Here is a 23497-nt window from a genome sequence, read left to right as displayed (position 1 = left end):
TTAATCCCTCCTAATATTATTCTTTGCATATTCAGTTATTTTAAATATAATTTTTGTTCATATAAATTTAGGAAGCAAGGGTTTGAAAATTTGTTTTTTTAATTATAATTTCCAATTAATGCAATGAAAGATGAAGAGCAATTACAACTGGAAATCCACTTTAAAATGTTAACAAGCTGAATCATGACTTCAGCCATTTCAGTCTTAGGTCAGTGATAGCATGCTCGCCTCTTGAGTCAGAAGGTCATGGGTTCAAGTCAGGCTCCAGAGACTTAAGCACATAATGTAGGCTGACAATCCAGTGCAGTGCTGAGGGAGTGCTTCACTGTCGAAGATGCTGTCTTTCTGATGAGATATTAAACCAGGGCTCAACCTGCCCTCTCAGGTGGATGTTAAACATCCTATGGTACTATTTTGAAGAAGAGCAGGGGAGGAATCCCTGCAATCCTGGCCAATATTTATCCCTCGATCAACATCACTAAAACAGGTTAGTTGGACATTATCGCATTTCTGTTTTTAGGACCTTGCTGTGCACAAAGTGGATATGATGTTTACTACATTTACAATAGTGATTACACTTCAAGAGTACTTCATTGGCTGTATAGTGCTTTGCGCTTATGAAACACTCTATAAAAATGCAAGTCTTTTTGGAACCTTTAAGTAGAAAATTTTTCAATCCACCTTAAAAAGTGACTCCATATAAAATAGGGAGAATAAGATTTTCATTTCACCAAGTAAACAGTGAAGCTGTGTCCTAACTTTCATTGATTGGGCAGGAGTTTGTGTGAAATGGAGCTTACCCTATTTTCCTTCCACTTTAGTTAAATCTAGGTCTAAGTGTGTTTGTGAGTTTGCTACAAATAGCACAAAACATAAATCTTTCTCTTACTCTCTTTACGAGCACACGAATTAGGAGCAGGAGTAGGCTACTCGGCCCTTTGAGCCTGCTCCCCCATTCAGTAAGCTCATGGCTGAACTGATTACTCCACATTTCCACCTACCCCCGAAAGCCTTTCACCCCCTTGCTTATCAAGAATCTATCTACCTCTGCCTTAAAAATATTCAAAGACTCTGCTTCCACTGCCTTTTGGGGAAGAGAATTCCAAAGACTCACGACCCTCTGAGAGAAAAAATTTCTCCTCATCTCTGTCTTAATTGGGCGACCCCTTATTTTTAAACAGTGAGCCCTAGTTCTTGATTCTCCCACAAGGGGAAAGATCCTTTCCACATCCACCCTGTCAAGACCCCTCAGGATCTTATATGTCTCAATTAGTCGCCTCTTACTCTTCTAAATTCCAGCGGATACAAGCCTAGCCTGGCCAATCTTCCCTCGTAAGTGCCCACCCATTCCAGGTATTAGTATAGTAAACCTTCTCTATACTGCCTTCAATGCATTTACATCCTTCCTCAAATAAGGAGACCAGTACTGTACACAGTATTCTAGATGTGGTCTCACCAATACAGCTGAAGCATAACATCCCAACTTTTGTAAAAGCAAAATACTGCGGATGCTGGAAATCTGAAATAAAAACAAGGAATGCTGGAACCACTCAGCAGGTCTGGCAGCATCTGTGGAAAGAGAAGCAGAGTTAACGTTTCGGGTCAGTGACCCTTCTTCGGAACTAGCAAATATTAGAAATGTCAAAGGTTATAAGCAAGTGAGGCGGGGGTGGGGCAAGTGATAACAAAGGAGAAGGTGTAGATTGGACAAGGCCACATAGCTGACCAAAAGGTCATGGAGCAACGGCAAACAATATGTTAATGGTGTGTTGAAAGACAAAGCATTAGTACAGATAGGGTGTTAACGGACTGAAGATTGAACAGCAGCAAGTACAAACATGTTTTTTCATTTTTTTTCTTTTTTTTTTCAAGTTTGTACTTGCTGCTGTTCAATATTCAGTCCGTTAACACCCTATCTGTACTAATGCTTTGTCTTTCAACACCACATTAACATATTGTTTGCCTTTGCTCCATGACCTTTTGGTCAGCTATGTGGCCTTGTCCAATCTACACCTTCTCCTTTGTTATCACTTGCCCAACCCCCGCCTCACTTGCTTATAACCTTTGACATTTCTAATATTTGCTAGTTCCGAAGAAGGGTCACTGACCCGAAACGTTAACTCTGCTTCTCTTTCCACAGATGCTGCCAGACCTGTTGAGTGGTTCCAGCATTTCTTGCTTTTATCCCAACTTTTGTATTCAATTCCCCTCGCGATAAACAATAACATTCTATTAGCTTTCCTAATTACATGCTGTACCTGCAGACTAACCTTTTGCGATTCATGCACTAGGACACCCAGATCCCTCTGCATCACAGAGCTCTGCAATCTCTCACCATTTCAATAATATGTTTCTTTATTCTTCTTGCCAAAGTGGATAATTTCACACTTTCTCACATTATACTCCATTTGCCAGATCTTTGCCCACTCACTTAACCTATCTATATCCCTTTGTAGCCCCCTTACGCCCTCTTCACAAGTTACTTTGCTACCTATCTTTGTGTCATCAGCAAATTTAGCAACCATTCCTTCAGTCCCTTCATTTAAGTCATTTATATAAATTGTAAAAAGTTGAGGCCCCAGCACAGGTCCCTGTGGAACATCACTCGTTACATCTTGCCAAGCAGAAAATGACTCATTTCTGCCTGCTCTGTTTCCTGTTAGCCAGCCAATCTTCTATCCATGCCAATATGTTGTCCCCAACACCATGAGCTTTTATCTTCTGCAATAACCTTTGATGTGGGACCTTATCAAATGCCTTCTGGAAATCTCAGTACGATACATCCACCGGTTCCCCGTTATCCACAGCACATGTAACTCCCTCAAAGAACTCCAATAAATTGGTTAAACATGATTTCCCTTTCAAAAAACCATGTTGACTCTGCCTGATTCCCTTGAATTTTTCCAAATGCCCTGCTATAACTACTTTAATAATAGCTTCTAACATTTTCCCTAAGATAGATGTTAAGCTAACTGGCCTGTAGTTTCCTGCGTTCTGTCTCCCTCACTTTTTGAATAAAGTAGTTACATTCGCTATTTTCCAATCTAACGGAACTTTCCCTGAATCTGGGGAATTTTGGAAAATTAAAACTAACGTATCAACTATCTCACTAGCCACTTCTTTTAAGACCCTAGGATGAAGTCCATCAGGACCCCGGGGACTTGTCAGCCTGCAGCTGTAACAATTTGTTCAGTACCACTTCCCTGGTGATTGTAATTTTCTTGAATTCCTCCCTCCCTTCCATTTCCTGACTTACAGCTAATTTTGGGATGTTACTTATATCCTCAACAGTGAAGACCGATGCAAAAAATCTGTTCACTTCACTGCCATCTCTTTATTATCCATTATTAATTCCCCACTTTCTGTAGGACCAACGCTCACTTTGTTTACTCTACTTTTTAAAATATCTATAGGAACTCTTACTATCTGTCTTTATATTTCTAGCTAACTTTCTCTTGTACTCTAATTTGACCTTCTTATTAATCTTTTAGTCATTCTTTGCTGTTTTTTATATTCTGTCCAATCTTCTGACTTGCCTCCCATCTTTGCGCAATGTTACAACCAGGTGAGAAAGGTGTCTAGGGGTCTTTCTCAGCCTTCACCTGGTCTTATTGTAACAGGGTTTTGTTTTTAAACACACTGTGTTTTGAGCTCCCCCTTGGTAAATCCTTGTTCACCACTTTCCAATTATAAGGCAAAGAAATGAGCATGAACAGGCGTTCTTAGGTTTAAAGACGAAAAGTGAAATTTATTAAAACTTAAATTCTAATTCGGTTAACGCCTAGGGATACACGCCGCGCTCCATGCTAGCATGCATACGCGATATGCACATGCAGATAGAGACAGGAAAGAGCAGAAGAAAAATAAAGTGGAGAGGTTTGAGGCAATATCAGCAGAGCTTCTTGTTGCTATGCTTCGAGTTCGCTGTAGACCTTTTGTAGGTAGATCTTGCTTGTAGGTAATTCTTGCTTTTCGTTGGGACCCAGTATTTTTCTTAAACTTGTTCACTGTAGGAGATTTTGCTCTCTTGGGGTTCCTGTGTCTTCATTGGATTCCAAAGCTGGTGAGAAAGAGATGACCAGACGGGAGAGAAGTCTTTTCAGTCCAGGAGCAAACAGCTTTCTGAGTTCAAATTTTCTGTGCCAAGTTCAAATTCAAAATACTCCAGCAGCCAGTTAGTCATGTGACTAAACTGGTCTGACCACATCTGTTTGTGTATTGGGGAAGCAGGGACTGGTTCCTTTGTTCCATCACTGTCTACTAGTATGCAAAAAATGTCTTTCCGTCTAGGGGCATGGCAATTCCTTGTGATAAACCCTCTTTTCTTCCCAACAACAATTTTAAGTTTTAATGTTTATGTGGCGAAATTAGTGTGTCACATTCTTGGCAGGTGGGGGTCTGTTTGACAGCAATTATAGTCTTTTCTTTAAGTTTGATACTATTTTTAACTGTTTTAGTTAACCACGGATGGCGGGTCCCACCCTTGGAATTTTTCTTTCTTGTTGAAATGTATCTATTCTGCGTATTCTGAAATATCCCCTTAAATGTCTGCCACTGCATCTCTATTGACCTATCCTTTAACCTGATTTGCCAGTTCACTTTAGCAATCTCTGCTTTAATCCTATCGTGTTGCACAATACCAGGTCTAGTATAGCCTGCTCTCTGGTTGGCTCTAGAACGTATTGTTCCAAGAAATTATCCCGAAAACATTCTATGTACTCATCTAGGCTACCTCTGCCCATCTGATTTTTCCAGTCTATATGTAAGTTAAATTCCCCATAATTATCGCTGTACCTTTCTGACAAGCTGCCATTATTTCTTCCTTTATACCCATCCTACAGTGTGGTTAATGTGAGGTGGCCTGCACACCACTTCCACAAGTGACTTCTTGCCTTTATGATTTCTCATCTCTACCCAAACTGCTTCTACATCCTGGTCTCCTGAACTTAGGTTATCCCTCTCTATTGTGCTAATACCAACAATAATTAACAGAGCTACCCCTCCACCTTTTTCTAGCTTCCTGTCCTTCCTAAACAAAACTAAGGACCTATAACAATTTCTTTTACGTCAGAAAATACTTGACAACAATTTGCAGCACGTTTTGTGCGTAGCCCTCAGTCTGCACAACGTCCTTGTTTGAGATTCTGAAGTAAGAACATAAGCTCAGATGTAAAATGAAAAGCTTGATTTGTGGTAGAGTTAAGTCGTGTTCATACCCAACGGTCAATGCCAATGTAATCCATGTTGCATCTTGTTGGCTAGCACATCAACAATTTGAGAAGTCCAGGCTCCAAATGAACAAGTGGAGGTTATTTCGCAATTGTTTTAACACTAAAGTGTAAATATTTTTGTGACAGGTATTCACTACCTACTCCAATGAAGACTATGACAGACGAAATGATGATGTGGATCCTATGGCAGCATCAGCAGAGTATGAACTGGAAAAACGAGTGGAAAGACTGGATCTCTTTCCTGTGGAACTTGAAAAGGGTAATTTATAGCAAAGTTCCAAACAATTTGTTTTTTTAGCCTTGAAGATAATAAATATTTACATTGATCATAATATTCCATAGTACTCTAATTTTGGTATCTGGTTGTTATGCTGTGGAAATGATTAATAGACTATGGACTAGATGGGACACATGAAGCTATTAATCTGCTAGCCAGCAATAAAAGAGTAAAGATTGGAAAATCCTCTTTTCACCAACTTTTAAAAATGTTAGGATAAATTAGCAGAGATAGCTGTGGAAAATCACAAAGCAACATTACATTTCGATATTAAATAAGCTATTGTAGCATATGTTCACAAAACTTTAAAAAAGATATTAATGCACTCTTAAGATTTTTCAACAGAAAATTCCAAAGAATAGATAAACGTATTGTCACGACTGAGGCGGGAGGAGTGCACTGTCTTTTCTAGTTCCACTTCTCCACAAGTCACATCATATATTTAAATGTTTACCCAGTTAACAATACAGTCAAACATGTACTCTACTCTTTATCCCCAAATAAAATACACCAACCAGGTTTCTTCAATAAACAACAAAACTATCAGTTTATTATAAAACAAGATTTATCCAATAACGAAGCAAAGCATCAACACACAGATTGAAATATGAAAATTCCCTTTTTAAATACCCCCCCTCCTACACATACACACACTAGTTAACCGAAAAATAGAGATTTTCTCTGCTAGCTGTTTTACAAAAACCAATTTAAAAAAGGAAAACGTTGGCCAAATACTTGTTAATTCTTCAGGAAAAAAGAGAAAACATGGAAGGGTGTCATTTGTCCCTTTTGGTCTGGGTTCCGGGTATACGGAGACGGATCACGGGGATCTTTTCTGGAGCAGTTCATTCTGGAGTTGGCAAGAAGTAGTCTGGTTGGCTTTCCAGGAGAATTGTGGCATTAGTGGTTTCAGTTATCCCACTCTGGATTTGCAGATTTTTCAAAGAGGTAGTGAAAGAGGAGCTGACAAGCGGGATTTCTCCGGAACTCTTAGAGATGTGCAGGAAAGATGAGCTGGGTGTTTCTCCCTTTGCAGGTTGATCTCCAGCTGCTTTTCAACACAGTCCACCTCCCAACCAGGAAGTCAAAACAATATCTCAGAAGCAAAACCAACTCCTCACTCATAAATCTTGACATGTCACAACCAGTAAAGGTTTGTTTTTAAACAAGACCTCTCAGTGACCCTTGTTTAAAAAAAAATCCATGAAGTCTTTTCATTTTTCCCAAATAAACCAAAGTCCATGATTCTAACATATGAATCTTCAAAAAAAAAATAAAAAGAAGCACTTTCATAACAATATATATATTATATATACATATATATGTCATTATGCTGCACATGGGAAGTGAAGACCAAATGCAATTTTCAGATACAAGGGATTAGAGGGTAAAGGAAACAGCATGCAGACATAATTCATTCCTCATTTTAAAGTCATCTGTTCTGTTCTTTATTATTATATAATACTTTGACAAAGCCTATGGCAATTTGAAAGGCAGTGAAGTAATGTTGATTGGAAGATAGGTGTTTCTCTACAGTATCACGCCACCTCTCAACCTCTGTGGACCCTTTTGTACAGTTGACCTGTCCATCATCTCCACTGACTGTTCCATGGTATCACCCCATCGCGGCCCACTATAGCCAACGCATCTCTTGCAGCTGTTTCTCTCCTATTCCTTGCAGTTTCTTCCAGCATGTTCCAAGTTTGCATCCTTGGGACTCTCCAATTTGTCAATGAATTGCTGCCTTTTGGTGATACTATCTGTAGCATGGGGTCAACCTTCACTCACATTAACAAATTCAACTATATTTCTCTATAACTGTTCCTGTGCTGTTACTCATTGTCTAAATCAAGTTTGGATGATCCAAAGCTTTCCCCAGCTTAACATTGTTAAGAGTGCAACCATGCACTCAAATCTCTTATTCTGTCCCCCAACCCAACTCAACCACTCATTCAGGCCGGGTCTGACAGTGCATAACCTCAGCGCCCTGCTTGACCCTGAGCAGATCTTCAAATCTCACACTTCATCCGTCATCAATATCTCCATCTTCCGCAAGTAACATAACTCATCTGTGCTTGTAAGTTACCTCCATTGCTGCTGAAACTTTCATCCTTCCTTTCATCACCTTTAGAATTAGCTTTTCCAGTACCCTTACTCCCAAGCTCCATTTTACACAAACTCCGCCTTATCCAAAACGCTACCGCATACATCCTACCTTATACTACTCTCGGTGTTTTTGTTGACCTATGCTGGCTCCCTATCCTACAACAAAATCTTGTTCTTGTTTACAAAACCTTCTATGGCCTTATTGCAACCTACTCCAGCACAACTTCCAGCCCTATTCCTCAGCTTACATTATCTGCTCTGCTTACTCTGGCCTACTGTCCACCACTCCCCCCATCTCCATCCACTCTACCGACAGTGGTAGAAGTTTCAACCAACACATCTATGTATTCTGGAATTACTTTCCTCAGATTTATGCCTTGCTGGATGTCTCTCCACCTTCAAGAGTCTCCTCAAAACTCACATATATGATAATGTCATCAGTCATTTCCCCTATCTCTTCTCCTAACTTCTGCTTGGTGTTGGTTCCTTACCCCTTTCCCACCTGGAGATGTTTCACTATGTTAAAGGCACTGTGTAAATGTAAGTTGTTTCCTAAACTGAACTGTACCTCTTTCCTGACTGTAGATGGTGATGGTCTGGGTATCAGTATCATCGGAATGGGAGCTGGAGCAGATATGGGATTGGAAAAGCTGGGAATATTTGTGAAGACAGTAACTGAAGGGGGAGCAGCTCACAGGGATGGCAGGTATGAGTTGATTTGTTTTAACCAATAACATTGTTAATCATAATATTCTAGAATGTTGTGTACCTATACATCATACCTGTGCATTTTATAATACAGCAGGAGATGCTAATTATTGGTAGTCAGTCTTGAAGACCAAATTTGATTCAAAAAGTGACAAACTTCTTAATCAAATAGAAAACAATTTTCTTTGACATTTGTTTGCAGCTGAGGAGATGTTAAATATTTTAGCAAGTATTTAGTGAAGGCTGGGATGGGGGGGGAAACCACTTCATGATCAATTTCTAAAAAGACTACTTTTTAAATTGAGAGGTAATTTACTGAGACTTACATTTATACTGTTCACTGGTAGAATTCATTTATATTTAAATCATAATTATTTGCTTATTAAAAGGAATAGTCTCGTCTATATCTTTAATGTAAAGCATATAAATTGTTACCCTCACATGAATCTGATTGTGATAATTGGATTTAATGGGTCAAAATTCCATGATATTGCTGTATCCTTTACTGATGTTACAACAATTTGCTGATGGTTAGAGAGGCTGGGTTTGCAAATGAGATGAGTCCTGTGCAAAGAGAGGGTGAAAACCTGCTGACAGGTTATCCTATTGTGGAGTATACCAGTTATTATTGGAGTAACCAAACAGACGGCAGCCCACTATCTTATTTTTATTTTGCACTGCAGTGTTATAGAATATTTTCAATGTGGAGCTCACAAGACTGACTTTTCATATCTAAATGGAACCAGTATTCCTCAGGGCATTAGCTTAGCACTATCGGCTTTAACAGCAGTCACCATTTCCATGCCAAAATTAAATTTCAATTGTATTTTTCCAAAAAGGGCTAGCAATTTTTGAGTTATCTGAGCTTTGAAATATATTTTAATGACATTTCACTGAATCTTAAAGAACAAGCTATGGCTACCTATCTGGGTGAATAATTGAGCCATTTTTTATCAGGAGTTGCAATATTTCTCAAGATATAATGAATAGATAAAATTTTCAATACAATTATAATGGAAAATGCATGTGTGAAAGGCAAACTGTCTTGTTAATAATTTATTGGCAACACCATTTGATTGGGTTTGAACTGGAGAAGCAATGGAGTGAGAAAATAAGTTGTTGGTGAAGCATTATACCTTTAAGACTGGCCCCTGTAGGGATTTGTTTATGCTGCAGTTAAAGGGATCTGCCGTGCAGCTAGAAACATATGTCGTGTCTCAGGATGTGGTTTTTCAGTAACCCTGCTTAAGGGAACTGTGAAAGAAGAAGTGGGTGGCTATAAATAAAGGACAGTTGAGAGTTTCTGGTCCAGTAAAACAAGGATGATAGTTATAGAACATAGAACATCACAGCGCAGTACAGGCCCTTCGGCCCTCAATGTTGCGCCGACCTGTGAAACCATCTGACCTACACTATTCCATTTTCATCCATATGTCTATCCAATGACCACTTAAATGCCCTTTAGAACTTTATTTTAATAATCTTAATTTTAACTGTGTTCTTTGATTTTTTTTTTGTTAAATTGGTTTGAATTCAAATGAGAGAGGAACGTGCCTTTGAATGCAAACTCTGATTGACGTTTGCCCACATAAGCACCTCCTTGATCTTACTCGATATTTAAAAACACCTTATATAACAGGGCTGCTTTCCTCTGTAATCAATCTTTTACTGAAGTACGGCTTGAAATGGCCATATCATGATGGCATAGGGCAAGGGTATGTCCTGTTTTTGAGATCAAGGCTGAGTAATTCAATAATGTACTCCACTGTATATGACATGTCGAAATACACAGCCCTGTAGATAAGCCATAAGGCTAGTGATTTTTTACAGTAGTTCTATAGAGTTCAATAGTTCTATAGAGTGCCAGTATTTCTGCTCTTCACCTTTCCTTTTTACTGGAAATTGGTAGAAGGAAGAACATTTCTAGCTACGTTCTCATTGGAACCCATCTTCAGTTTCCTTTCTTAACATTCATCCATTGTGAGTTTGGTTAAAAGGGAACAAAAAGTTGGTTTTAAAAAATGTCAGCAGCAGTTTATTACACAGCTATGAGAAAGGACACGATAGTTACTGAAAACACTTCCTTCTTGTGTTTGGTTATTTAAACATAACAAATTGCTCATTATCTAGAAAATAAAAATCTCATATACACCTCCCCTTTAAGAAGTGGCATGCCTGCCCAATTTTCCACCCCCTCGAATGAGCTGCCCATAAGTAGTGCGATTAGACCAGCAGCTTGCCACTCCAAATTAAATGCAACCCAATCACAAACCTTAGTGACCTGGGGAGGATGTTTGCAGAGAAGTGTTATGTTAAAATTTATAGTGGTCAGGAGGTTCTGACTAGCTGGGCTGGATTTTACAGCCTCCCCGATGCTGAGGGGTCATGGCAGGGTGGGTGGGGGCCGAAAATACCTCTGGCAAAGGCCCTCCTCAGGCCTCGATGCCAGGAAGGCCTGGCCCAATATTGCCGGCAGCGGCAAGGCCTCGGGGCGGCCCCCCCTGCCACTCAGCGATGAGGGCAGAATTTAACTATGTAAAACAATGCAAATTAACGAATTAATCACTTACTTGCTCCTGCTGGCTGTCCCACTCCAAAAGAGATGCTGGTGGCCGGCACTCCGGCACCTTCGGATCTCTGTCTGGAGATCCGATGCCGGTCACTGGTGGGGTGGGGGGGTGGGAAAGGATTGAAGTTAAATGTTTATAAACTTTGTGGGGCGAAAGGTCAGGTACACAAGGTAATATAAAAGTAAAATACTGCAGATGCTGGAAATCTGAAACAAAAACAAAAAGTGCCGGAAATATTCAGCTACCAGACCTGCTGAGAAGTTCCACCACTTTTTGTTTCGGTACACAAGGTAAGTATTGGGGGGTGGGGCGGGAGAGGGCAAGGAATGAACAGTAGGGTTATTGGGGGGGGGTTGGGAAAGAGGGGCTAGGAACATTTATTTTTTAAAATTAAATTAAAAATGCCTATTTCTTTAAAAATGTAAACTAAATGGAGGGGTTGAAAGCCCTTTAAAAATGGCATTGGTGCCCCTTCCGCGACAGCGGGGGATGCGGGGAGGCGGTCTGCCCTGGCCATTGAATTGAGCGATTTAATTTTAGTTTTAATTCAGCCCGCTGTTTGGTTTCGCTTCTGAGATATTGTTTTGGTTCATTTGGGGTGTGGACAGTGTTTGAAAAGCAGTTGAAGATCAATCTGCTGAAAAAGAAACCCCAGCTTATCTTTCCTGCACCTCTCTAAGAGACCCTGAGAGGTCCAGTGTGTCAGCTGCTCTTTCCTCCTGTCTTTGAAAAACCCTGTGAAACCAGATAGCGGAATCCCCTGATGCCGCATTTCTCCTGGAAAGCCTACCAGACTATTTCTCGACATCTCCAGAATGAACTGTTCCTGAAAAGATCCCCGTGACCCATCAAAGTATACCCAGACACCAGACCAAAAGGGACAACTGACATCTTTCCATATCTTTTTATCTTCTTCAAGAATTAGCAAGTATTTGGCCAAAGTATTCTTTTTTGTCTCTTTTTTGTAACAGAGCTTTGCAGAGAGAATTTCTTTATTTTTTTCAGTGCGTGTATAAGTTTGTGTGTGGGGGATTTTAAAAGGGAACTTTCATATTTCAATCTGTGTGTTAATACTTTGCTTCATTACAAATAAGTCTTGTTTTATAATAAACTGATAATTTGGTTGTTTATTAAAGAAACCTGGTTGGTGTATTTTGTTCTGGGATAACGAGTAGAGTATATGATTGACTGTATCAGTACTGGATAAACATTTAACTATACGTTGTGACCTGTGGAGAAGTGGAACCAGAAAAGACAGTGCACTCCTCCCGCCTCGGTCGTAACACTTTCATAAATCCATTGTTTACCCTGCCCAATGGTATCATTATTTTCTAAGTGTCCAGTTATCACATCCTATGTAATAGAATCTAACATTTTCTCTACTACTGACAGTAAACTAACTGGCCTGTAGTTCTCCGTTTTCTCTCTCCTGTCTTTGTTAAATAGTGGGGTTGCATTTGCTACTTTCCAGTCTGCAGGAACCTTTCCAAAATCTAGAATTTTGAAAGATAGCCACTAATGCATCCACTATCTCTATAGCAACCTCCTTCAACACTCTGGGATGTAGCTCATCTGGTCCAGGGGATTTACCAACCTTCAATTCAGTTAATTTTTTGAGTACCACCTCTTTATTAACACTAATTTCTTTCAGTTCCTCATCTTCACAAGTCCCTTGGTTCCCAAGTATTTCTGGGAGATTTTCTATATCTTCCTCCGTGAAGACAGACACAAAGTAAATGTTTACTTTCTCTGCCATTTTCCCAATTCTCCTGTCTTTGCCTGTAATGGACCCACATTTGTCCTTGCTAATTTTTTTCCTTTTCACACACCTAAAGAAGCTTTTACAGTCTGCCTTTATGTTTCTCGCGAGCTTGCATTCTGTTTTTACTTTCTTTATCAGTTTCTTGGTCATCTTTTTCCAGATTCTAAATTGCTCCCAATTCTTGGGCTTGCCACTTTTTTCTGATAACCTTATAAGCCACTTCCTTTGATCTAATGCAATCTTTAACTTCTTTTGTTCACCACTGTTGATTCATTTTTTCTTTTGGGTGTTTGTGTCTTAGAGGAATATATATTTGTTGTAGACCATGTAATGCTTCTTTAAAGACTAGACATTGCTGGTCTACTGTCAAATCTTTTAGTGTACTTTCCCAATCCACCACAGCCAAATTGCCCCTCATACCTTCATAGTTTCCTCTGTTCAGATTTAAAATTGAACGATATCACTTTCAAACTTAATGTAAAATTCTATCATATTATGGTCACTGTTCCCCAAAAGCTCTCCAATACAGCAAGTTTTGAATACATAATTTTTCTTTGGTCTGATTCCCTACTGTAACAGTATTCTCCTTCACTCTATAGGTGTGCTGAAAGGATCATTAAACAATAATGTGTTTTTCTGAAGTAGGAATTGCCTCTTCCATTAAACAATGATGTGTAACTGTAAAAGTCAGCCAGTCGCTCTAATGATTAAATTGCACTGTGACCAGGGTCATGCCTGAAGTCAGACAGAAACATTCACACTCTTGAACTTAGCACAATGTTACACATGGATAATTAAAATTCTCATGAATAATAATGTGCAGTTATACTTCGAGGAGGACTTGTGTGTAAAAGTACACATTAACCCTTATAGTTTAACAATGTTATGCTTAGGTTTTAATCAAATATTCTACAATATATAGGTTCTACACTTTGGTCTTTGCTGCTGTCTTTTCCTATTCTCTCCCTTTTGTCACAGCCCATAGCTTGCATGAAAGTGAGCATGTAGCATGTGTCCAGGCCTATTGTGGGCTTACCAGGGCACTAAGGTAAACAGTCATAGCTAGGGAGGATATATCATCAAATGTTTCTTCGTCTATGAGAAAACAGAAAACACCTGACCTCCAGTGTGCAACTTGCATCTGAGAATATGGCTGGAATTTTACGCCCCCCCCATCCCACAGGGATTTTACCATTGGCAAGTGGGTGGCCCTTGCCCGAGAAAAGCCGCCTGTTAAAAGTAGGCGGATTTCTGATGGCCTGGGGTGGGCCCTTCTGATCAGGCACCCTGTGCCCGACAGAGGGCTGCCCCTGATGCCCCATCCATCCCCAGCACCCAACATACCCCCACCCCCCGGTCCCTCCAATCGACCACCCTTGCCTCGCCGGGACCCAACCAATCATCGCCGGCAAGGCCCCAAAATCCTACCTTTTCCTAGGGCGTCCTTCCTCTTCTTTATGAAGCTGGGTGCAGTCCCACCAGTGGCCACTGCTCCCAGTGCCGCTGCTGGCCCGCTGATTGGCTGGCAGCTCCAATAGGCAGGACTTCCTGCCTCAGACCAATGAAGGACTTTTTTTAATTCATTCATGGGATGTGGGTGGCGGTGGCTAGGCCAGCATTTATTGCCCATCTCTAATTGCCCTTGAGAAGGTGGTGGTGAGCTGCCTTCTTGAACCGCTGCAGTCCATGTGGGATAGTTACACCAACAGTGCTGTTAGGAAGAGAGTTCCAGGATTGTGAACCAGTGACAGTAAAGGAACGGTGATATAGTTCCAAGGCAGGATGGTGTGTGGCTTGGAGGGAAACTTGCAGGGGGTGGTTTTTCCATGCATTTGCTGCCCTTGTCCTTCTATTTGGTAGAGGTTGTGGGTTTGGAAGGTGCTGTTGAAGGAGCCTTGGTGTGTTGCTGCAGTGCATCTGGTAGATGGTACACACTGCTGCCACTGTGCGCCCGTGGTGGACGGACTCAATGTTTGTAAATGGGGTGCCAATCAAGCGGGATGCTTTGTCCTGGATGGTGTTGAGCTTCTTGAGTGTTGGGTGGAGGGTATTCCATCACACTCCTGACTTGTACCTTGTAGATGGACAGGCTTTGAATTCCTAGCCTCTGACCTGCTCTTGTAGACATGGTATTTATATGGCTACTCCAGTTCAGTTTCTGGTTAATGGTAGCCCCCAGGATGTTGATAGTGGGGGATTCAGCGATGGTAATGCCATCGAATGTGAAGGGGAGATGGATAGATTCTCTCTTGTTGGGGATGGTCATTGCCTGGCACTTGTGAGACGCGAATGGTATTTGCCTCCCATCAGCCCAAGCCTGGATATTGTTCAGGTTTTGCTGCATTTTTACACGGACTGCTTCAGTATCTGAGGAGTCGTGAATGGTGCTGAACATTGCGTAATCATCAGCAAACATCCCCACTTCTGACCTTATGATTGAAGGAAGGCCATTGATGAAGCAGCTGAAGATGGTTGGGCCTCGGACACTACCCTGAGGAACTCCTGCAGTGATATCCTGGAGCTGAGATGATTGACCTCCAACAGCCACAACCATCTTCCTTTGTGCTAGGTATGACTTCAACCAGCGGAGAGTTTTCCCCCTGATTCCCATTGACTCCAGTTTTGCTAGGGCTTGTTGATGCCATACTCAGTCAAATGCTGCCTTGATGTCAAGGGCAGTCACTCGCACCTCACCTCTTGAGTTCAGCTCTTTTGTCTATGTTTGAACCAAGGCTGTCATGAGGTCAGGAGCTGAGTGGGCCTGGTGGAACCCAAACTGTGTGTCACTGAGCAGGTTATTGCTAACCAAGTGCCACTTGATAGCACTGTTGACGCCACCTTCCCTCAGTTTACTGATGATCGAGAGGAGACTGATGGGGCGCTAGTTGGCCGGATTGGACTTGTCCTGCTTTTTGTGTACGGGACATGCCTGGGCAATTTTCCACATTGCCAGGTAGATGCCAGTTTTGTAGCTGTACTGGATCAGCTTGGCTAGGGGCGTTGCAAGCTCTGGAGCACAGTTCTTCAGTATTATTGCTGGAATATTGTCAGAGCCCGTAGCCTTTGCAGTATCCAGTGCCTTCAGTCGTTTGTTGATATCACGCAGAGTGAATTGAAATGGCTGAAGACTAGCATCTGTGATGCTGGGGACTTCACGAGGTGGCCGAGATGGACTCGGCCAGCTCAGTCAGTAGTGGTGCGACCGAGCCACTCTTGGTGATGGACATTGAAGTCCCCCACCCAAAGTACATTCTGCACCCTTGCCACGCTCAGTGCTTCCTCCAAGTGCTGTTCAACATGGAAGAGTACAGATTCATCGGCTGAGGGAGGGCGATGGGCACTAATCAGCAGGAGGTTCCCATGCCCTTGTTTGACCTGATGCCATGAGACTACATGGAGTCTGGAGTCGATGTGGAGGACTGCCAGGGAACTCCCTCCTGACTGGGGACCGTAAAATGCGGTCTGGATCCCCAGGCTGGGCGGAGGTGGGATTGCCACCGACTTTTTGGTCGGTGTATGGCTCCCGTCCGACGAGAGTAAAATTCCGGCCTACACAAGATTGGTTGCTCAGCTCTGACGGACCAGAGGCGTGTGATTGATGTTGCTCATTGGGATCCCTCAGTAATACACAGTCCTGGTATCCCAGCATTATTTTGTTGGTGGTTGCATTGTTGAGTTTTCTCTGTAGGTTTCTTGTCTGGCCCTGGAATGCTCCTTCAAATGTCACCACAGCTGCAACATCATTTGTGGTCATCGTGCAACATGGTGAGTGTCAAATACAATAGTGAATCTGTCACACTAGGTGCATGAGTTCTCGAGAGCATGGATCAAGGAAAAAATGATCTCTGCTCCCTAAGGCTACTTAAACATGATGAAACAAAGGATTGATCCTTCCCTTTATGTGTACTTGGGGTACAGTTGTCATCATAATCTGTACTGCTACCAAATCACCTGAGAATTGGTCTCTTAAATGTATGCTGTTAGAATTTGAAGTCAAAATCTCTGTTCCTTTCTATGTAACTCTGTTCTGTCATAAAACCAGATTTTGTTTGTTGTCATCTTTCGCATGCAGTCCATTTTACAGCAGATTATCAGCTCCTATTCTCAATAAATATATTTTTGTATCATAATATGTTCATTTATGATGAGAATTTAGATTACATATTATTCAGGAATATCAGTTATGCAATTAAAGAGACTGCACTATAATCCTAACTCCACTCCAGTCCATGGCAACCATTCTTCAAATAGGCTTTGAATGCAGAGTATTCTGTGATAATTATGTGTCGTGCAGAGCCAATTTCTATTTATGTTGAGGTTTGAACTAAACAAGCCTCTTAAATTGTTGTTTTTGGTGCTTGATTGTGATATCTTGTAGACATCAACCGTTACGACTGGGCTGGATTTGGAGTAGCTACTGCAGAGATGCAACAAAGTTATTTATATCCAATAAATGTTGATTTTCCTCATTTTCTTTTATTCAGAATCCAAGTGAATGACCTAATTGTGGAGGTTGATGGAATCAGTCTGGTTGGTGTCACCCAGAGCTTCGCAGCCTCAGTTCTTCGAAACACGAAAGGGACTGTCAGGTAATACTGTACACACTCGTCAAAAAAGTGCCGGAAGAGCTAGATCTTAAAAATAAGCCACCTGAAATTTCTGCAGAGCTTCTTCCAATCTCCTGCTGTAACTTCAATAGAAGCCCCAGAGAAGCTAGACAAACTGCTGAAGTCACACTGAGAGATCAGGAAACTGCCATAGAAATTCTACCCCACGATAGATTTCAAAAAGCTACATATCATGTAACTACCTTCAGGTGATCTTTATCGCAGAGATAACAGCTACTGTCAGTAGTTGGAAGGTTAGCAGATTAATATTTTTTGCATGTAACTCAGGAGGAAGTAAGATTTATATTTTGGGCTAGATTTTACATTGCTGCCGCCAATTGTAATTAATGGTGGTTCGCCTGCGCGGACTGCACGTCGTGTGGCTCATTTAAATGGTCGGGACGGACTGCTCCCCCCCTCCCCCGATGGCGCGGAGGGGGCAGGCAGTCCTTCCCTGGAAATGGCGTTAGCTGTCTTTACACAGGCGCTGATGCCATTTTTAAAGGGCTTTGAACCCGATCATTATATTTAAATATTTAAAGGAGAATAGATTTTGAAATATTAATGTAATTGATCTTGCCCCTCTCCCACCCCATCCAACAACCATAGATTTAATTCCTTGCTCTCTTCTCCCCTGCCCCCCGAAAATACTTACATAAACTTTAAACTTACCCGTTCCCACCATCCCCTACCAATGAAATGGCTGGGACACCGTTCCTTCCACCTATTCCGGACTGAAAACTTAAGTGCTCTCCCCTCCCTACCAGTGTTCCACCTCGGATCCCCAGATGGGAATCCGAAGGCCCGGGACTGCCGGCCACGGCAGCAATATCGCTCCGGGATGAACGGTGGGAGCGCGACAGTAATCAATTCATTTATTTACATTAATTAACATATATAAATTGGGCTCCTGTCATGAGCGGCAGGGTCTGCCACGAGGCCTCACTGTTGCCGGCAATATGGGGCTGGGCCTTCTCGGTGTCGAGGTCCGCGGCGGGCCTCTCCAGGCGACATTTTCCGCCCCTCCCCCTTGTCACGACCCTGACGTCATGGGGTCTGTAAAATTCAGCCCTATATTACTATTAATAATAGCTTGGAATGTTATACATTTTATATCTAAAGTGCTGAGCATGTTATCCTCTCTCAAATGCAGAATCGTATATAATGTTTTTCTGTCAAGTTTTTCTTTATTGTCAATTTAGTACGACAACTCACACTCGTACAAAGCTCACTTCTATTTCATAGTTGCCATTTAGTTAAGTTCATGCTGACTATGTCATTTCCTTAGCTTTGGGTGACATTAAACCATTTGACTTGCTCATTAAATTCTTAGGATTGCTTCAGTGAACAAACATGTTGACATTCCGACATATTTATTGTTGCTTGTCCAGAGTCGTTCAATCTCAGCTCCTCATACACAGGACTTCACACTCATCACTCCAGTCACTGCCTCTTATTTTTAAGATCAGCTGCCTATGCCACATCCCCCACTTCCACTTGCCCACCAGGCCAAACCTTCTCTAATGTTCCCCTGCCCTAGCCCTGAACTTGTATCTTTCTCTAGTTTCTCTCCTATCTCCCCTCATGCCCTGTCTGAGCTCATCTTGTCCATGAGACCCACCTCCTGCTCCCTTGAACCTATTCTTACTGGACTGCTGACTATGTTAAAGGCACTATGTAAATATAAGTTGTTGCTGTAGTTTCACTTCACCTTTGGCAGCTACGCATTCACAGGAAGCCAGGACATCCAGTATGCATAACCAGTATGACCGAGTTGGGAAATTCAGTATGTCAATCATTGAGCTAAACAGTTGGACTTGCATGAGTAGACAAGTGTAAATAGTATCAACACTGAGTGTGATGATGTGCAATGTTATGTTAGTTCCTTTGGTTTCACTGATGCTGAGACCTGTTAGTACAATGCTATCTTGTCTAAGCTTTGGTGGAAACAATCTAGTCAGAGTTCTGAAATAGGGAGGAACTCATAAAAAGGGATAGGGACCATATTTACAATTGTAGCAGGCATATAGTTTGAACAGATTAACATTGGCATTGAGGGGGTGATTTTCGCCAAACATTTTAGACGCTATAGAGTATCCGAGATGGTCAAGATGGGATCATAAGCAACAATGCCGATTTAGCCTGTGTTGAGTGCAAGCTGCCATTTTGGTAAAGGAGTTGAAACTTGTGCTCGGAACTGCTGCCCAGTGAATCATTAAGGGCTGTTTGGCACCTACATTGCCTGTTCTCACTCATTAAAGAGGCTACACACCATTCTGATGGGTAACACTTCAGTTAACAACCTCTCCAACTGCAACCAGCTGAACAGGAGTAACAGATCGTTGCTGAGGATTTCGAACGCTACATAAAGCCACGCTCAGCTTTCAATGTTCACTTGATGCTGGAGATTGACTGACTACATTGTGTTTGAAGAGACCTTTTCGGACACATCAGCAGACTTTCTGGGACATTTTGTCAAGACTTCTGAGCAACATTTTTCCTGCCACTGGGAGCAGCTTTTCCTGGATGGAAAAGTGAAGGCGCATGAGTGCCGCCCAACGCACAGGAGATTCCGGGCAGTCGGTAAGATTGCGGCAAATGGTATATTAATATATTCATGTCCTTTATTTCAATATTTAAAGTCTGGTGCTGTCGCTGAGCGGCAGGGGAGCTGCCACGGAGCCTCGCTACCACCGGGAAGATCGGGCCTGGCAATCTCGGCATTGGGCTGCGTGGCGGGCTGCTGCTGCTATGATCTTCCAGCACCCCCCCCCCCCTGCCCGCCGCCACAGAGCCCCATGTCGGTAGCTCAACGAAATTCAGCCCATTCTCTCTGAACTTCACCTGAAGAGAGTGACTGCGGTGCTACTCTATCTTATTGGAGATCTGATAGGAGTCACCAGGAGAAAGGTCATGGGCATCTTGCTGGGGGTCCCCTTTGCTCTGCATGAGGAATTGCAGGAAGAGATGAGGTCAGGCAGAGCAGCACCAGCTGCTGCAGGAGAGACGACAGGAGGACTCTCAGCAGGAGAGCCCTTTCCACCCAGTGTCTTGTAAAATGTTCAGCCAGATCATCAATGGATTATCCAGAGATAAAATAACGCAACATAATTGAGATTATCTTGCCGTCAGTGCACCATCTGTGGCAGTGGGGCCATCATAGTGGACTCTGGGAAAGACAAGGCAAGAGTCATTGGGCATTTTGGAAGGTCTAATGCAGGTGGGAAGTATACAGTAAATGGCAGAACCCTTAGGAGTATTGACAGGCAGAGAGATCTGGGCGTACAGGTCCACAGATCACTGAAAGTGGCATACGGCATGCTTGCCTTCATCGGTCGGGGCATAGAGTATAAAAATTGGCAAGTCATGCTGCAGCTGTACAGAACTTTAGTTAGGCCACACTTAGAATATTGCGTGCAATTCTGGTTGCCACACTACCAGAAGGACGTGGAGGCTTTGGAGAGGGTACATAAGAGGTTTACCAGGATGTTGCCTGGTCTGGAGGGCATTAGCTATGAGGAGAGGTTGGATAAACTCGGATTATTTTCACTGGAACGACGGAGGTGGAGGGGCGACATGATAGAGGTTTACAAAGTTATAAGCGGCATGGACAGAGTGGATAGTCAGAAGCTTTTTCCCAGGGTGGAAGAGTCAGTTACTAGGGGACATAGGTTTAAGGCGAGAGCGGCAAAGTTTAGAGGGGATGTACGAGGCAAGTTCTTTACACAGAGGGTGGTGAGTGCCTGGAACTTGCTGCCGGAGGAGGTGGTGGAAGCAGGTATCATAGAGACGTTTAAGAGACATCTTGACAAATACATGAATAGGATGGGAATAGAGGGATACGGACCCCGGAAGTGCAGAAGGTTTTAGTTTAGGCAGGCATCAAGATCGGCGCAGGCTTGGAGGGCCGAATGGCCTGTTCCTGTGCTGTACTGTTCTTTGTTCTTTGTGAATTTTCATCCCGACATGGAGATGAGTTTGGAGGAGGGCATGCCGGCAATTTCACGCGACTGGCTGGCATGCGAGTCTGCTGGCATGTTCCCACCTTTGGCATGTTTCCAGGGGGGTGGCTTCTGGGGACTGACAGCAATCCACCCACCAGTGGCGTGTCATCAATTATGCCAATTAAAGTGCCAATCGAGGGGACTCCACATGCTGTTTTGGAATTTTCCAAATGGGTCCCCCAATGAGACTGGAGTCTGTAGATGGAATGATGGCTGACTTCCAGCTGCAGACCTGGGTGGGGGGGGGGGGATGTTAAGCATCCCAGCATGGACCAGCTGGGCTGCAATGGTCACAGCTACTGCCACAGGCCATCTTGTGGAGAGGTTCCCCCTCTGCTATGATGCCTGGCATCTGTGGCCACAGTATAATTTGTACAGTTTAAAGTCTTCAGAGGTGCCTCCAGGCTGAGGTGCCCTCTTGATCTCACACCTCGAGTGACAGTGCCCACCTCTCCCAGTGGGGCTACCCACTGCCCAGAGCCTGCTTGGGTGCTCCCATTGGCCTTCCCAGCTGCAGAGTCCGCCCACCGTTTTTAATTGGATGGAGGTCCCACAGGAGGCCTCTTAATTGGCCACCTCCCCGAAAATCTCCACCAGGATCCTGCACGGTCACTTCTGGGTTCCCAACACAGAATTCAGATCAGCATTGGGATCGGGATCCTGGAACTAAAATTCAGCTCACTTGATTCACAGTGGATGAAAATATAGGGTGAAGCACAATGATAAATATCATGATCATGCAAACTAGATAATGTTTTTTGCATGTAGGAAAACTACTCCTATATTAACATGACTCTAGACCAGTGCATGAAGAGGCTGCACTTTACCAAGGAGGTCATTACAGAGGTATGTGGCCTCATGAAACAAAGACTCAGACATCGCAGCACAGCCAGGACTGCATTGGGTGCAGTAGTCAACGTCACATTAACACTTAATGTTTATGCTAGTGTAACATTCCAGACTACCACAGGTGATATGTCACATCTCACAATTCTCTGTGCACTTCTGCATAAGGACGGTTGCTGCATCTCTATACACTCGGAGAAATGACAATATGCATAATTTCCAGAGAATGCCTAAGGTAGAGAGCACTAGGATTTGACAGGATTGTGGGATTCCCCATGGTCTAGGGAGCCATTGACTTCTTGCATGTGGCTATGTGAGCCTCTCATTTAAACTCAGGAGTAAATAAGAGGAATTCCATTTCTTTGATGTACAGCTTATCTGTGACCGCCGGAAGTGCATCATGACAGTGAATGCCTGCTATCCAAGGAGTGGCCACAATGAGTTTAAAATGAGGCAGCCATCCATGCAACAGATCTTTGAGCTCCAAAATAATATGCATGGCTGGCTGCTAGGTGACAAGGGATACCCTCTGATCTCATAACTCCCCTGAGAAACTCCAGATACCAACAGAGCTTTCATACAATGAGAGCAACTCAGCCACCACCAATATCATTGAGCAGCCCACTGGGGTCTCAAAGCAGAGATTTAGATGCCTTTACTGAGAAGATGTCCAGATTCGGGTGACTTGCTGTCTCCACAATCTGGTGATCATGAGAGACCAACCATTGCTGCCAGTAATTGGTCAGAAACCACAAGTGTCAGAAGAAGAGGAGGGGACCAAGGGGAACTCCACAGGCTTCTAGGTAGATCACCCGCATCTGGGAGGGACACTAGCCGCCATCTAACTGAAGAACGCTTTTGAGATACCTTCTACCCTATCAGGCTCCAGAGCACGGCTGCCCCATGATATTTCTTCCACTGCTTACAGTACATGAGGCAGTCCATCACCTGCACTGAATCCTTTTAACCCCTTCCCCACGAAGAATACAATAAAAAACACCAATTCTACCAGTACCCGTGTACCATCATTTTTTAATCTACATTAGAAAGAAACTGTGCACATTACATAACCAACAGCACTTACAAATATTAAATTATTCTCTCTTAATGGGCATCTGTAAGTGCTGTTGCATAAACTAATGCTATTACAAAGTGAAACCCGAGTGGCAGTAGTAGGCGAGGTGGATGGCTGCTGAGAATCTGAAGAAAGCAGTTTCAGTAACCGCCTGGGATGCCTTTGAGAGATTGTGGGCTGTGATGGCCCCGCCTCAGACTGCACCATCTCAGAATGGCTTTAGCAATCTGGGCCGACAGACAACAGCAATGGTGGAGTGACAGGCAGGGAGCTGCAATATCTGAAGAAAGAATAGGGTCCAGCCACTCGCA

At 42.9% G+C, this 23497-nt stretch overlaps 1 protein-coding gene across 1 annotated transcript in view; it reads left to right on the top strand.

Moving 5' to 3' along the window:
• Nucleotides 1-23497, top strand: part of ppp1r9ba (protein phosphatase 1, regulatory subunit 9Ba) — a 473359-nt gene that overhangs the window by 118840 nt on the left and 331022 nt on the right. Inside the window, exons 2-4 of the mRNA XM_068013062.1 lie at nucleotides 5358-5490; nucleotides 8200-8320; nucleotides 17139-17243. Coding sequence (XP_067869163.1) covers nucleotides 5358-5490; nucleotides 8200-8320; nucleotides 17139-17243 — 359 coding nt within the window. The remainder of the gene's footprint in view (nucleotides 1-5357; nucleotides 5491-8199; nucleotides 8321-17138; nucleotides 17244-23497) is intronic.

Source organism: Heterodontus francisci, chromosome 33 (assembly GCF_036365525.1).
Source record: "Heterodontus francisci isolate sHetFra1 chromosome 33, sHetFra1.hap1, whole genome shotgun sequence".
Lineage (NCBI taxonomy): Eukaryota > Metazoa > Chordata > Chondrichthyes > Heterodontiformes > Heterodontidae > Heterodontus > Heterodontus francisci.
Note: the sequence above shows the minus strand (reverse complement) of the source record. Positions and strands in the feature narration are given on the sequence as shown.